Source organism: Spodoptera frugiperda, chromosome 11 (genome assembly GCF_023101765.2).
Source record: "Spodoptera frugiperda isolate SF20-4 chromosome 11, AGI-APGP_CSIRO_Sfru_2.0, whole genome shotgun sequence".
In the NCBI taxonomy this organism is placed as follows: Eukaryota; Metazoa; Arthropoda; class Insecta; order Lepidoptera; family Noctuidae; genus Spodoptera; species Spodoptera frugiperda.
The window spans coordinates 10,142,881-10,159,756 of NC_064222.1; the positions used below are offsets into that span (position 1 = coordinate 10,142,881).

Below are 16,876 nucleotides of genomic sequence, written 5' to 3' on the forward strand. Positions count from 1 at the left end.
TGGACTGGAGCGGACGCGGCATCAACATTAATGGCGAATACATCACTCATCTCCGTTTCGCCGATGACATAGTCGTAATGGCAGAGTCGCTGGAAGAGCTGAATACCATGCTCAGCGACCTCAATACCGTTTCCCAACAGGTGGGCCTTAAAATGAACATGGACAAGACGAAAATCATGTCAAATGTCCATGTTGCACCTATACCGGTTGTCGTTGGGAACGATATACTCGAAGTTGTAGACCACTACACATACCTGGGTCAGATCATCCAGCTAGGTAGGTCCAACTTCGAGAAAGAGGTCGCCCGAAGAATCCAACTCGGATGGGCAGCATTTGGGAAGTTGCATGAAGTCTTCTCGTCAAAAATCCCGCAGTGTCTGAAGACCAGGATGTACAACCAGTTTGTGTTGCCAGTGATGACGTACGGTACCGAGACATGGTCCCTAACTGCTGGCCTTTTAGAAAGGCTCAGAGTCGCCCAGCGCGCGATGGAGAGAGCTATGCTCGGAGTATCTTTGCGCGACAAAATCCGAAATATGGAAATTCGCCAAAGAACAAGAGTTACAGACATAGCTCTCAAAATATGCAGGCTGAAGTGGCAATGGGCAGGCCACGTCGCTCGGAGGACTGATGGCCGCTGGGCCAGGAAGGTGACTGAGTGGCGACCGCGGACCGGAAGACGCAGCGTGGGCAGACCTCCCACTAGGTGGACCGACGACATCGTCAGAGTGGCGGGGAGCCAGTGGATGCAGGTGGCGGCTTGTCGTTCTACGTGGAGGACCAAGGGGAGGCCTTTGTTCAGCAGTGGACGTCTCTCGGCTGATGATGATGATGATGATATATTATTATAAATTCTTTTTTTAATACTAATACTTTTTTAATACCTTATAAATTTCTATATATATACCTTATAGATTATAAAGATACATCCGGATGGATAATCTGAAATAGACTAATTGAATAGAATTAAAAGATTCTAAGAGATTCACATAATAATCTATACCTAAGCCTATTTTAAACATAAGCGAATACATCGGCTTTTAACTTAACATTTGTAAACAATAAATCCACCAACATTTCATTCGTTTTAAAATCATTTCCATAGTTTTAACAAAATAATATAAATTACGATCCTAGAAAGTAAGGAAGACCTAGAACTCACTCGTCAACCAACTAATCAACAAGAGTGGCAATTCTACCACCTCTATATCAGAATATCTATTGTCAGAAGCTACAGCTGTAGCCAAAAGTGCTGACATCTATGTTCAATCTACCACAGATCTGGTAACGTAGATCGATCGAGGAACTTTCTCTTTTTATTACTCAACTTACGGTTTTATAAATTTACCCTGTTATCTTAAGTTCTTGTTTTAACGCTAGATGGCACTATTAGCCACATTCTTGTTCTACAAATAGAATATTAGTCTTCGTTATTACATACATATCGTCACGCCTTTAACCCCCGAAGGAGTAGGTAAAGGTGCACATTATGGCACGTAATGCCAATCACTGTGTACACCCACTTTTCACAATTTCTGTTGTATGTGGTGAATTTATTGCCATACACCGGGCACATTTCCAAATTTTCTAAAGGTCTACCACCGAAAACAGCCCAGTCATATGCCCGACCCGGGAATCGAACCCCAGACACCTTGTGGCAGTCGCACTTGCAACCACTCGACCAACGAGGCAAGTCTTTTCTATAATTTTATTTTATACAAACCTTCTCTTGACACTAAGAAATACCTTGAAAAAAACATCCAATTTGGTGAAGTCGTTTAGAAGTTTTGCGCATCCATACATCTGGCGATCCATTTATATTTATAGTTTTGACTTTTTAGGAATATGGAAAAGAAACTCACTACATTATATGTTACAGACTATATTTATTTGAATAACTACAATAATAAATTGAATACATCGTTGTCTGTTCGTTGATATAATCACCATTAACATAATTATTGACATCATTATCTAACACGCTTTATTGTACAAATTTTTCAAATCGTTTTGCATTGAGAATCTAATTCATTTTTATTATTATTACACAAACAATAATCAACATATTATAACCACAAAAATACGTAAAATTTGATCAACACGAGACTAGTAATAGGGGCTACCATTTTTCTGCTCACCAAATGGCGTAAATCCAGCAAGAAGTCTGTTTGTCCAATCACCGCCACTGTCATGTATTGAACGTCCAATAGTGTAATACTAACTAATTCCGTATTGGACGAAGAACAAGAGTTACACACTAACGCCATCTGTTGAGCAAAAATACAGTAGCCCCATTGAGCCAGTAGCTCGATTAGCAACTGGCTTGTTTACTCACCTCGTGTGAATGACATCCCTATAATAATCCCACATGATAGGCAACCCTATCTTATTAATTAATTAATAAAAAAATAAACTAGGAATGATATAAACTTTAATGGCACTCATAGCCTAAAATATTTGATGATGACATTAATATTTTTTGCGAAAAAAACAATACTATTTACATGATTTTTTTATTATTATTAAATAATTATATTTTTTTATTTCTTACTAAATGATTAATTACATGGATACTAGTTTCTTGGTGTGTAAATGCTCGAAATCAACATCGAAAGTTTCGCTTCCCCACCCAATAGATGGCGCTGATACCATAAATCGAGACCTCTCACAAATTACACATTACATTTCTCGCCATTTTAAAACCAGTAATTAAATAATCATAATTCGTTGTTATTTTAAAAATAACAAAATGCTTGTATCGAACGTGAAAATTGGGACAAATTACAGTTGTGTGCGTAGAATTATCCATCACCCAAATTAGGTTAATTTTTAAATGGAATGTCCATGTTAGCCAAATTAGTTGCTTACCATAGACATTCTAGCTTACAACTTAGGTAACATAATAACAAGAAATCATTACGTTACCATTATCCAAATAAATAATAGATTTCTTATAGCTGACTTATACATAAAATTAACCCAAAAACATATGAAATTTGGGTGATTTTCTCCATATTTTAAGGATAATTCTTAGTACAACTGCTAGTAATTTCTCTCCTACCTATCCTATACAATACCCACTTACAATATTCCTTTCTACTTTGACTAAAACTTTAGTTTTGTACACACGTTATCTAATTCTTGCTAAGGTACTTAAAGTGCCTTCTCATACAAATGCGACCATTTTCCTTTAAATAAATCGACAAGCAAATATGTGACTTATTAAAATAAGAATAGGATCATAAACTGTTTAAACCAGTTTCCATAACCTCGATAAGATTAGCTTAAGTAAAAGAGAGAAACAATTTATATACGTATATGAAAAAAGTCTTGGTGTATTTTTCTTAGGGGCTGATTAAATAATGAAAAAATATTTTATAATTATATAACAATTTCGTAGGTAGCTTTGAAATAAATTACTGAATTCTTCTCAATAGCAACAAAAATAAGATGAAATAACTTGAAATAAGTACACCTACAGTTAATGTTTTATATATTTATGTACCAAGTTATTGATCCCTATTCTTATTTTGATTAGGTTTATTAGTATGAAAAGGTTTACAACACACAGTCTATAAATGATTACAAAAACAGTTCTAGAAATTCAACGCTTGATATACTTTGGATTCGACAATTTATTTCATTTTTACATAAAGTTCCAATAAAAAAATAAGGTTCTATTCAATGTTCACAAATCATGCAATAAGACTTAATACCATCTTGAAACCAAACTCTAAATGAAAAGTCAGTTCATAAACGCAACTTTGTAAACAAAACCGTTATTTCAAGTATAACACCCGTTTACCTGATGTTTAACGAGTTGCTTAACACAAATAACGTTATATTAAGTTGCTGTTAAGTATCTATCTAAATATTACATTGTTTTAAGGAGGTTAAATGTACACTTTAAGGTTTGCCGACATGGTTGATTTTAGCTTAGCATACATTTATCGAGTAAGAAACTTCAGCCTGTATAATATAAGGTTACAGTAATGTAGGTACACTATACATATAGGTTTATATACGTTATACAATATCTCGGTAATGTATGCACAGCTAACATTCAAAATTAAAAACCATTCTCAATCTAAAATCTTAAAAGCAATCGGCACCACCCGTGACTGGGGCCTTAGTCTGCTATTACAATAGTGTCAGAATGATCAATCATTAAACAGTGCAAGAGGGACGGAGCTATGTAGGTTGTATAGCTCCGTCCCTCTTGCACTGCTCAATGATCGACCATTCTGTCACAATTGTAATAGCAGACTAAGGTTCCTTGCCTTTTGCATTTTTGGGGATGTTTGGTTAGAAGATGGGATATTGTCATCGATTTAATACATTCGATGTTTAAAGTTTCTGACATAAAGATATCGAGATACATCCAGAGAAGCCATTTAAGAAATAAAAAGAAGTTCTAGACATTTCAGATTAAAATTGGTTATAAATTTTGGTCGAAAAATCACCATGGAAAACCTAGGTTACACGGCCTTCATTACAAAAATTCTTTATAGCAAAATAATCATAAAATAAACTGTCAAAACATATTGAAGAATCTATGATTACTTAGTACTCATTATCTGACTTACAACTTCGATCGGAATACTAACTAACTTAACCATTTTCTCTGATATTAAGGCACAATTAAATAGGTATATAAATGACTATATAGTGCTTATATACTACGTGCATACAATTATGTTCAGAACACGTTTCGTTATATACTTAATCGCTGAGTTTATATATTATGTGTTTATTTTCAAAATAATGCAATTATTTAATAATGATTTTAGTTATGTATGACTGACGAAAGATTAAGCATTCTTTAGTATGATAAAATATGTACATATATGTATTTAATTTTGTTGACATCAATATCATAATTATTAAAATGCATAGCTAGAAGTAAGCATTTTTTTAAGGCATTTGTGTTTATGCAGGGTAAAATTCGGTGACTCGATTTTTTTAAATAAATTATGTCTACGTGTCTATTTTTTTTATATAAAAAATACTATTACCATGTATTTAACTGTAGGTACTTTATCCATTTGATATTATCATTGTATCATCACGATTTCGTGACGTTTCATAAATAATGAAACAGTCTAATAACTTTATGCTTACTGAGAAGTATTTCATATTAAAATTGTATAGGTATCATTGCAGTCTATGAAGTTTCCTTGTGAATAGAAAATAGAAAGAAATATGTAGAAAAAATGCTCACGTAAAATAAAATAGAGACACAACGAGTATATAACGAAACGTACTCTAAACAGTGCCCTTAGTACGAGTTTGTTTTACGTATACAGATCTCAAAACGAGAGCGCGTTTGACGCTATGATTGGCCAGCTCAAATAAACTAACCAATCACAGCGCGCTCTCGTTTCGATTACGTTAAACGTAAAGCAAACTCATACTAAGGGTACAACTAAACATTAATTAAATGAAAATATACAAATGATATTAACAATATAACCTTTAATTTTTTTACTTAATACAAAATTTTATTGGACCGTTCAACTGCCGTAATAGAGCTCCAAAACTCATATATCCCTCACAAATTATTTCTCACCATCCGTGGATCAAAAATCGATATTTAATTACTAGCAAAAAATTAAATTACACTCTCTTAGGTACCCTGTTTTATAAAGGTACGGATTTCTAAAGTAATTAATCGATAATCGGCAACAACTCGAGAACGTTCGTGACAAATCGATTAAGTGAAACTTCGATTTGTTGTATCGATATGCCGCGTTCTCGTTTTGTAATGTGATTGTTGTATTTTATAGGGTTACTACATTTTTTTTATATAAATGACACGTTCTTTTCAATTGCTGTTTTGTTTTTAAGATACTTATGTATTGGTGATTTGGAATGTTACACAATTACAAATATCGCACTAGAACACAGCAATGGACATAAGTTTTAAAACTGACATGGTCACTAACACTATCATTACAACTTAAGACGGGATATTTACCATGTTTATTTGATTGAGTTTCCGATATTTCATCCGTGATCATGGCGCTTGCAACAGTGCCGAAATATCGGAAACTCATACTGCCACACTCAGAGACATTTAATGATTACTTAAACTATTCCTTAGTAACGATTTTGTATCGAAAACAATTGCTAAGGACTGGGCTAAGTAACCATTAAATGACTCTGAGTACGGCAGATAGACATAAATAAACATGGTAAATATCATGTCTCAAGTTCTAATGTTACAGCAATGGGCAGTTTAGAAAACCATAGGCATTCTTAATCACATCTTTATATAAAACCATCACTAAAACAGTTTTCAAACGCTTCATCTATAGTAAAACAGTTCATTATTCTCACAAAATGTAGTTCCCTGGCCATAATTGTGCACAAATTATTTGGTTGTATTCGTTTTGTTTCGTGGTCGAGGTAAAGTGTGTTGGCTCATTGGCTCCGATGGTGCGCTTCCCGTCATCGGCCGATAGATGGCGCCCTTTCAACTGTGGCGTTGTGTTATCTGGAAACGAAATTAAGAAACAATTAGAGACATTTTTTGTCAAATTTAATAGTAAGTATGTTTAAATTTAAACATCCACAACAACATCAACAGCGATTAAGCATAATATGATTGGCCACTGCTGACCAAAGGCCTCCCACATTTGCTTAATGTGGATTGGCGATTTCAAACTTATATCGAGAAATTATAAGCCTATGTTTCCCTTCAACGTTTGTCTTGTTGTTAGCAGGTTTTGAACCCCCTCTCAAGATGATTAGCATCTTAAGCCTTTGGACACCACGACATCCGACAAATTATACATCCCAATTCTATAAAATACTGTATTGTTCGTAATTCGTCGAGTTAATGCCAAAACAACTTAAACATAGGCTTGTAATTAAATATAATAATTTTAGTATGAAGAAACCAAACTGGTTGCTCCGTCCTTCAAGCTAATGAAGTAATGCCTAGTGGTTGGTTCAAGCATTCTTTATTATAATGTAAATATTTTCGCATGAGGCCAAATAGGTGAGTCGGTACTCGTAGCTAAGCTGGGCTATTTCTATGACTATCTATCCGGTCATAACGATTAAAACAAAGTCTAGAGCAGGAGAACGGGGTGGTTTTTAATCAGTAAGAGTCTGACACTCCCTCGCCTCGCCCAAGGCGGAAGAAGTCATAGAATTATTTTCTCCTCTCTCTCAAAAAAAAAGGGTAAGGTTTGTCCAGAGCTGCGGACTACCTAGCGGGTTTACCGGGACTCGGGCTCCAAAAGCTGGAGTAGAAACGGGGTGGTTTTTAGTCAGTAAGAGTCTGATACTCTCTTTTACCTTACCCTAGGCGGGAAAAGTAATTAGATAATATTTCCCCCTTAAAAAATAGGGTAACGTTTGAAAATAATGTATAATTCAGCAATATTGTTATATAGGATTGCGTGGCAGTGACCGTTTAAATACCCAAAAGGATTTGGAAAAATCATTCATTCATCATCACAGATTTTTGTTGGCAGTCAAAGTCTTAACTTTACGTCGTTTCCCTTTACCGAAAAAATATTAAAAGTCTTAACTTTGACTGCCAACAAAAATCTGTTCAAGACAAATCCGCTAGCGCCGGGCACTTTGCCCCCATGGCGTTTAATGTGTTAATAGTCAGCGAGAGTCCACGGAGTCGCGCAAATATCATCTTATTATTAAGTATACACATATGCAACGTCACGTCTTGCCATACACATAATTATGACATATGTCACATCTTATGTATCCTATCAAGTATACACATCATGTGATTAAGAACCAAATTACTCAAACTCAGATTCCGATTTTTTATATTTCCATATAATATTATTATGTATCTTAACCACATCTTATTTATATTTCTTAAAATTATGAATAGTATTAATGAGGAAGATAAAGCATTCCACGGCTAAAATGAAATGTTTAATATTTATCAAATTATGTGATCACGAAATATTCAAATATGTTGATAATATTATACAAATATTAAGAAACTGGTTCTCTATAGCAACGCCTAATCAATGCGACATTCCAAACATGGCATTGGTAAATAATGTTCAAATATTAAAAGTTAAGAGTTTAATGTATGGTGTTCTAAAAGTATCTGCCATGGCTTTAATAGGAGGTAGTGTTGTTGTAAGTTTTTAACTGTTTACAATTGTGTCAGAATGGTCGATCACTGATCAGTGCAAGAGGGACGGAGCTATGTAGGTTGTATAGCTCCGTCCCTGGCCGCCCTGGGCTTATAATTTCTAATTATAAGTTCGAAATCGCCAACCTATATTGTATAGTGTTGATGATGATGATGATAGGTACCTGGGCGCGTGTCTCTGGCGCATGACATGCGGCATGTCCCGGCGCTCGTCCTCGCCGAGCTGCAGGCCGGCCACCAGCTGCATGATCTCCCGCTCCTTCTTCAGTTCCTCGCGACCTGACTCCACCTGGAAACCGACACGTTGGCTGGTTACTTGCATGATCAGGGAATAGAAAGAAATACAGTACTCCCAACGGATCTTGGCAGGTCTGAACTACGTGCAGAAGGCTGCGCAATAAGTATTTTTTAGAACCAAATGGTGGCATGAGGCGAGGTGCGGGGGCGGCGATCTAGGCTAGAGATTGACCATTTCTAAATACAATTGACCCTTTACACTTATTGCGCAGCCTTCTGCACGTAGTTCAGACCTGCCAAGATCCGTTGAGAGTACTGTACGTCTATTTACGACACATTGCCTGGTTAGTGATTGCATGATTGCATTTGAAACGAGCGCCTAGCTTCACTGACAGACAGACTGACGGACAATTCAATTTGACGTTTCAAAATTGCCTTATTTAGGATTAATTGAAATAAATGCTTTGACTTTGACTTTGAATGATCAGGAATAGAAAGAAATACGTTTATTTAGATGTGTTATACAGTATAAAATATTTTTGTAGAAAAACGTTTGACCTATAATGCATATTAAACCTTTGACTGCAAGGTTAGCGCAGTGGCAGGGCAACCGGCTGCCGCGCAACATGTACCGGATTCGATTCCTGCACGGAGCAAGTCTTTATGCGATCTACAAATTGTAGTTTCGGGTCTGGGTGTAATGTGTATGTGAACTTGTATGTTTGTAAACGCATTCACGATACAGGTGAAAATCCTAGTGTGGGGCAATGCCTTTTTAAACAAAAGCAGTCACTTAGGTGTTATAATATTTAGAGGAAATCAGATAAATATGGGGGTAATCTTATAAAGGTTCTGAAATAGCCAATAGTATTCAGTGTGGATTTGCGTATAATTTATCATTATACAATTGATATTTTGTGCACATTTTGTTCAAAATCCTAAATAGACTTCGACATTATATTTTATTCATCATATTTTTTTCTTACGCTGCATGCAATACAATAAATAGTAAATTGATATAATATAGTAAGTATTACAACATTAGAAAATATTCAATTACATAACCAGTTATCACAATAAACGTAATGACAAACATGTCAACTAAACCTTCGACTCAACCGTCACAACCTATTCAATAACGATAACGTTCTCACAACGTATGTAACTAGTTATAACAACCGTTTAACGTTGCGCAACGGTTATATTGCAATAACGCACTGGCCATTATTTCCTTATAGCTCGGAACGTGGGATATTTCGGATCACGCGAGTAAACCGATTTTTGAATTAAGAACAATTTCGAAAATTGACCGTTTTACCTAATTCTATGTTCGTACTAAAGGAGGTTAGCCATGTTTTCGTATATGTTAAGACAAATGAATTATTTTTGCATAAATATGCGTTTACTAATTAATTATTTTAAGTGAACGTTTTTTGTTATGTAAGACATTAGTGTTTAGTTCTAAAAATGATCTCGTTGATGAATCTAATTACATATTCATAACGCAATTTCCCCCTTTTTAAGTGGGAATATTGTCTTCTTCCACCTTGGGTGAGGCGAGAGGGAGTATCAGACTTCTCTTACTGACTAAAAACCCCCCCGTCCCTACTCCTGTCTTTTGAGCCGGAGCCCTGGCAAACCCGCTAAGTAGTCCGCAGCTCCGGGTTGTGCATCAGCCCTACTGAGCCCCATTTTGAGCTTTTTAAGATTAAATAAGATTTGACATAATATAATTAGGACCCAGTAAGTATCTCGGGCTGAACTGAGCTGTCAAAATAATGTGAAGTACTTTAGTATATCCTCAGTATAGTCGACAGCACTGTATTGGAGAAATAATAGTGTATTTTCTCACGACGCCCAGGAAGAACAGAATCATTTAATGGTTACTTAACCCAGTCCTTGGTAATTTCTATTGTTCTTTGAACAAAATCATTACTAAGGAATAGTTTAAGTTATCATTAAATGTCTCTGAGTGCAGTAATAAGAGTTGATAACAAATGTAGTGTACTCTACCACGTCTCACCCTAGACAATAAATAAAGCCACGTTTAAACATTATGAATACAAAACGATCGTGATTCTATGACCGACGTGCGAGACGTGATTTCCGTAGTTCTAAACAATAATATTCAAGCGATAATGTCTGTATGTGTGTGTGTATGTACTATTAAATTACTGTCAACTTGTCAGCCACGAAAAATGGCGGACATCGAAAACAAATGAAAGTGTTTGACTGACAATTCACACTCGCCGTGACAATGTAACAAATCGGAGTTGCGTCACGGAGTATATTTTATACGGAGGTTGATATGAAAATATTATTTACTGGCTTCTGCCGTGTTTCCATAGGATAAAAAGTATTACAGCTTAATTTTCAAAATATTGACACAAACAACAGTACGTAAAAAATAGTACATAGCATTTATGTCGTGAATTTTTGGTATTTTTTATTCATATACCAACCGTAGGGTTCAATACAGACCATATTATAATGGTATTCATGAATAAAGAAGAACTTGACAGGTACTTAATAACACCAGGTATTATAAAAGCATTTATTCCAAGATGGCTGAGGTACAGAATTTTATATTTTTAAGTTTTCTAGTTTACTTGTAAGTATTATGCATTAGTATATTGAATGTTCTTTCTGGTTCGTTTGTTAACCAAAAATAAAAACACGTTGTTACAATGAAAGTATAATAAAGTCTGTCAGTTTACAATACGACTAACTACAATACGACGTGCTAAACTAATTGGATCGCTGACAGTGTAGCGACACGCGTGATTTACACCTCGACACAATGACGACATAAATCACTTCTATAGAAACCTGTGATTTACTAGAATTTCAAGGAAAAAAAGCGATAATACCAACTCCGTTTCAATTGAGATATGTAGAAGTGTTTCGTTATTTTTTTATAGTAAAAGCCGGTAAACGAGCAGGTGCATCATAAGCTAAGGAAACAACTAGAAGTGACACAAGTGCTTCGCCCTTTTGGGGGTCAGGAATTTAAGGGTTGTCGGAGAATCGGTTATTGGGAAGAGGGGTAATTGAGCCTCCGGTAACCTCACTCACACAACGAAATACAACGCAAGCGTTGTTTCTAGATGATGAATCCGATGAAAGTAATAGACATATTTTAATACCAGATTTAAATAACTTACAAAAAATATCAGTATACAGTACTGATATTTCTTGTTAGTTACTTTAAAATGTCAGCAAAATCTTAAAAGCATTAAAATAATATCAAACAACACCTGTATCAAATAATAGCTACATTCCTCATCAATCCCTTCAAAGGCCAACAACCTCTCACTGACATCACAAACGTATGACAGCTGTCATTCCATAGAATATAAACTGTATAATACGTTCACTATAAACTTGCAATTTCAAAGTCATTCCGTATTTTATAACATACTAGCGACCCGCCTCAGCTTCGCATGGGTGGAATGGTGATATATTATGCATGTAATCTATACTAATCTATACTAATATTATAAAGTTTGTAAAGTGTTTGTTTGAATATGCTAATCGCTGAAACTACTGGTTAGATTTGAATAATTCTTTTTATGTGGAATAGTGCATTTATCGAGGAAGGCTATAGGCTATAAAAAATTACGCTATGACCAATAACAGCCAAGCAGAGCAGGTAAAACCGCGCGGAAGTAGCTAGTATACATATAAACCTTCCTCTTGAATCACTCTACCCATTAAAAAAAACGCATCAAAATCCGTTGCGTAGTTTTAAAGATTTAAGCATACAAAGGGACATAAGGACAGAATACGACTTTGTTTTATACTATGTATTGATATGTACATTGTATAGTTCCCACGATTTGTATTCAATAGGTTCGGATTTTCGTAATAATATCGAGTAACATATCGAGTATATAATTTAATATGGGAGTTATTAGAAGTTGCAAGGTCAATTTTGGGTTTTTTTTAAGTCAAGACCGTCCCTTGGATAGATATATATGGAGATATATCTCTCTTGCAAGCGCCGTTATCACGGATGAACTTTTTTTTAACGTCACGCCTTTATTCCCCGAATGAGTAGACAGAGGTGCACATTACGGCACGTAATGCCACTGTACAATGTACACCCACATTTCACCATTTATGTTATAAGTCCCATGTAATAGTAGTTGAGCCTAACACCATATACTGAGCACAACTCCAAATCCCGTGCTACTACTGAAAATTTCCGAAAAAAGTTCAGTAATTTTTGGCCGACCCGAGAATCAAACCTGAGACCGCTTGCGACCACTCGACCAACTAGTCAATCAATGTTTAAACGATTCTATTCTAAATTACCTCCTACTAGACCATCAAGGAAGTTATGCAAAGACTAGAGACCCACATAATTCTCGAGGCAGCACTGCCCATCCCTTTAAATAGCAGTCGTAATGGATACACATAACGCAATCGAGTCGCCCGTCTTACTTTCTACGGCTAGCTATGCAAACGCTGTCTATTTGCACGACGCATGCGCTGTTTGCTAATCGTATGCGTACGCGCATTCGAATAGAGTATTGGAATTGGAACCTCGTTGGTAGAGGACTTCATTTATTTAGATATTGAATAATGTGGACTTCGGATTACGGAATTTAAGTCTAAAATCTGAGAAAAAGCAGGTGTAGTCTTGTCTTTATTAAAATTGTCGACGCAGCCTTATATGAGCCCTAAAAATATCTGAATTAGAGTTCAAAATAAATCGAAACTTTGTGACCATCTGATCGACGAGCCATTCAAATCATCCTCATCATCCTATAAATGGCCACTGCTGACCAAAGGCTTCTTCCCATACGAAGAAGGTTTGAGCATTAATCATCATGAATTCATGATTGCTAAAAGCGGGTAATTATAAGCCTAGGTTTCTTCTCGACGTTTTCCTTTATTTCAAAAGACTAATTTATGGTTTAATTCGAAAAAAGAAATTGACTTCGACCTTCACCGTTTATCAGTGGCGTCTAAATAATCTTAAAAAGTTCATATAACTCAGAAAAATTCACATTGGCACTTGCCGCTGGTAGGTTTCGAAACCCGCACTCCCGTACATGAGAAGCAATCATCTTAAACCTCCTGACCACCACCACTCAAACACAAAACACCATTGCCAAAAATACCTGCATAACATTTAAGACAGACTCCTTAACATAATCCATTCCTCATTCCTGTCCAAAAATAACTACACCGCATTCCCAAGCCTTCGTCATCGGCCCAATGTTCCCAAGACGAGAGCGTGACAAACGAACGTACAAACACAATCGTGCTGCATTAATTGACATAAGTCATTAATTAGCTGCATTGAGGTGGTAACCAGTACCTTTAGTACGAGTTTGCTTTACGTTGAACAAAAACGAAACCCTGGGGCCTTAGTCTGCTATTACAATTGTGTCACAATAGTCAATCATTGAGCAGTGCAAGAGGGATGGAGTTATACAACCTACATAGCTCCGTCCCTCTTGCACTGCTCAGTGATCGACCATTCTGACACAATTGTAATAGCAGACTAAGGCCCCAAGGGTGCGTTTGGCGCTCTGATTGGTCGGCGCGAATGAACCAACCAATCAGAGCGCCGAACGCGCTCTCGTTAAAAGTAAAACAAACTCGTACTAAGCCCACTGAGCCATTGTCAACTTGCAGTTCTCAAGAACTGAGTTATACAATATACGGTATGTAACCCTAGATTAGATACAAAGAAATAAACTTGGCCTAGAATTCTGCTAGTCATTTCGTGATAAGCCGTCGTAATGTTATGTTAAGATTTTTGCTTTTGAGGTTGATCGGGTGACCTCATGTCTGTTAGGTATATAGGTATTAAATCTTAGAATTTAATTTAGTATCAAATATTTTTATAATAAGTATCGTGAGATATATACTAAATTATCATATAATATTATATCAGTAGGCTACGCGACGTCGCCGCGTCTGCGCAATCTGCTCATGATGAAGAGTCCCTCTGTGACTCGAAACTAGTATAGCTTTTCTCTATTAATTTACGTGTATAAACAGTGATTTTTAGTTAATTTAATTTCAAATTCTAGTTGGATAGGTGCACATGAAACTAATCCGAAACGATCAAACGCATTTTCGAAATTATTACAAGAGGATATAATTAAATATCTGTTAAACAATTTCAACGGATGGACTTTTGAGAGATTTTTGCAAATACCGTATTAACCATCCAATATTCTTTCTTTCTTTAATGTTTTTTTCTTTACAGATTAAGGTTAAGCATCATCTTCTTCGCAGCCAAAGAAGATGACAGTTTCCCAGCCTACTATGCAACGTACAGCGACCTCTACGCAACAAATTCCCCGCTATAACCTATCAACAATTCGACAGCGCCACTTCTAGGTCACATCGCCCATTCACGTTCACGTCGCGACGCCCGTTCAAGGTTGTAGCTTTCACACAATCAACTCAATGGCCCTCATTACATTTGGACCAATCATTCTACTATCGGACAAGATATAGGTAATTAGGTATAACCGCACATCAAGCTACCTCTTCCCCACAAACCACTTTCCACCTTATCATTTGACAGATACAGTTGAAAATCTTTTAATAAGTTTTGATTTATATAGGTAATTAGGTATAACCGCACATCAAGTTACCTCTTTTTATACAAACCACTTTCCACCTTATCATTTGACAGATACAGTTGAAAATCTTTTAATAAGTTTTGTTTTGTAGGGTTCGGTCGTTGGTCTACTTTGTAATCGCCCTGAGGTTGTCAGGTGTTACTGAGGATGTCAATAAGTATAGGTTTAGCTGTCAATAGGAAGTAAAATCGACCTTATTGCGTGGGAATAGAGATGTTAAATTGTAGCAGCAGTAATTAGAGTTTGTAGATGGAACTTCTGCAGTTGTAATAGGCGTGTCAAATATTTGTAGTGTCATGGCGGCGCTGTAGTCGTTTTTGGATGTCATTGCTAAAAATTCGCAATATTTGGAAAAGGATTTTGCGATATTGAAGGCTATAGGTAAATTAAACCGTCAATTATTAAGTCATTCGTATAATTTCAGACTAGTTCTAGACCACGCAATACTTAAATCGTTTTTATATTCTAATTTATTAGCTACAATTCATTAAGTACTTATAATTGTGTATTCTAAATGAAACTGTTACCTATTAACTCATTTCCATTTTTGTTTTTATGTTTGCAGCAACACGTTTAGCGCAGGTAATTAAAGCCATTTCCGTTGACGTTTCAAATAAACGCTTTCACGACACAACTGTAGACGTTAAACATAATAATACGCAATAACTATCGACATGTTGAAACAATACCAAGAAATCTAACAAGTTTTTTTTTATGGAACACCCCGAAAATGAGCATACGTATCACCTGATGGTAAGCAATCGCCGCCGCCCATGGACACTTGAAACACCGTTGCTTGCGTTGCCAGCCTTTTGGGGGTTAGGAATTTAAGGGTTGTTGAGGAATCGGGAATTGGGAAGTGGGTAATTGAGCCTCCGGTAACCTCACTCACACAACGAAACATAACGCAAGCGTTATTTCACGTCGGTTTTCGGTGAGGCCGTGGTATCACTCCGGTCGAACCGGCCCAGTCGTGCCGAAGCATGGCTCTCCCACACTTAAAAGTTTCAGTGAAAACGTTAAAAAATGGCCATTTTTTATCAATAAGTGTACCGACACAAATCAAATTTACACGTTTCGTTGACTTATTTCATTGTGAATGCGACATCAAAGCCTCCAAACTTGTGTGCCACGAGAAAGTAAAATGTAAAGAAAAAACATCTCGCCCGTCGAGTTTCTCCCGCCAAAACTGAGGGCACTGACCGTTTGACATTCGACGGTCCCGCCCAAACATCGACAATAAATTATATATTTTTTTTAATATGTCATTGGTTATTGTAATTTTTGACATTGTTTTTATTATTACTTTATATTTGATTGTACGAATAGTTATTGGAAATGGCTAAAAGATTAAATTTATTGATTTACATTATTTAATACTAGCAAACCCTGTTTTACTGTTTTTCTCTTAAATATTTTCTGAATTTTCTTTTCTATAAATCTTTTTAACGAATACAAAACCGTGGAAATCGGTTCGTGCGTTCTGGAGTTATAGCGTCAGGAAGGAAAACCCGACTTATTTTAATATTATAGATTAACACAGACTGTTGACAAACTAGCGATATGTCAAGTAAACCGCCCCGATTTAAATGGTGGCATGGAGTAAGAGAACAGTTGCGATTAGCATAGACCACCATAGTAACCTAGTTGCCTCAATCGTTTGTCACGACCAACTTGAGAGCAGTATTGAGGCCGTTTTTATTCATTCATTCTTGGCCTCTTGGGTCAGTGGGCCTAGCTATAGGCCGAATTTGGATTCAATATCAATTTCACTAACTTTTTGTATAGACTAAAAATAATTTTGTTAACTTGACTAAGGGGTTTCGGGTTCGATTCCCGGGTCGGGTGAAGTATTGCTGGGCTTTTTTCGGTTTTTCGAATTTTTTTC

General features: G+C 36.1%; 1 protein-coding gene across 1 annotated transcript in view; it reads right to left on the bottom strand.

Moving 5' to 3' along the window:
• Positions 1–1,866: 1,866 nt before the first annotated feature.
• The window catches only part of LOC118274896 (uncharacterized), a 49,615-nt gene continuing 34,605 nt past the window's right edge, over positions 1,867–16,876 (bottom strand). The window contains exons 2-3 of the mRNA XM_035592660.2: positions 8,305–8,429; positions 1,867–6,496 (exon numbers count right to left, since the gene is read on the bottom strand). Coding sequence (XP_035448553.1) covers positions 6,493–6,496; positions 8,305–8,429 — 129 coding nt within the window. The 3' untranslated portion in view covers positions 1,867–6,492. The remainder of the gene's footprint in view (positions 6,497–8,304; positions 8,430–16,876) is intronic.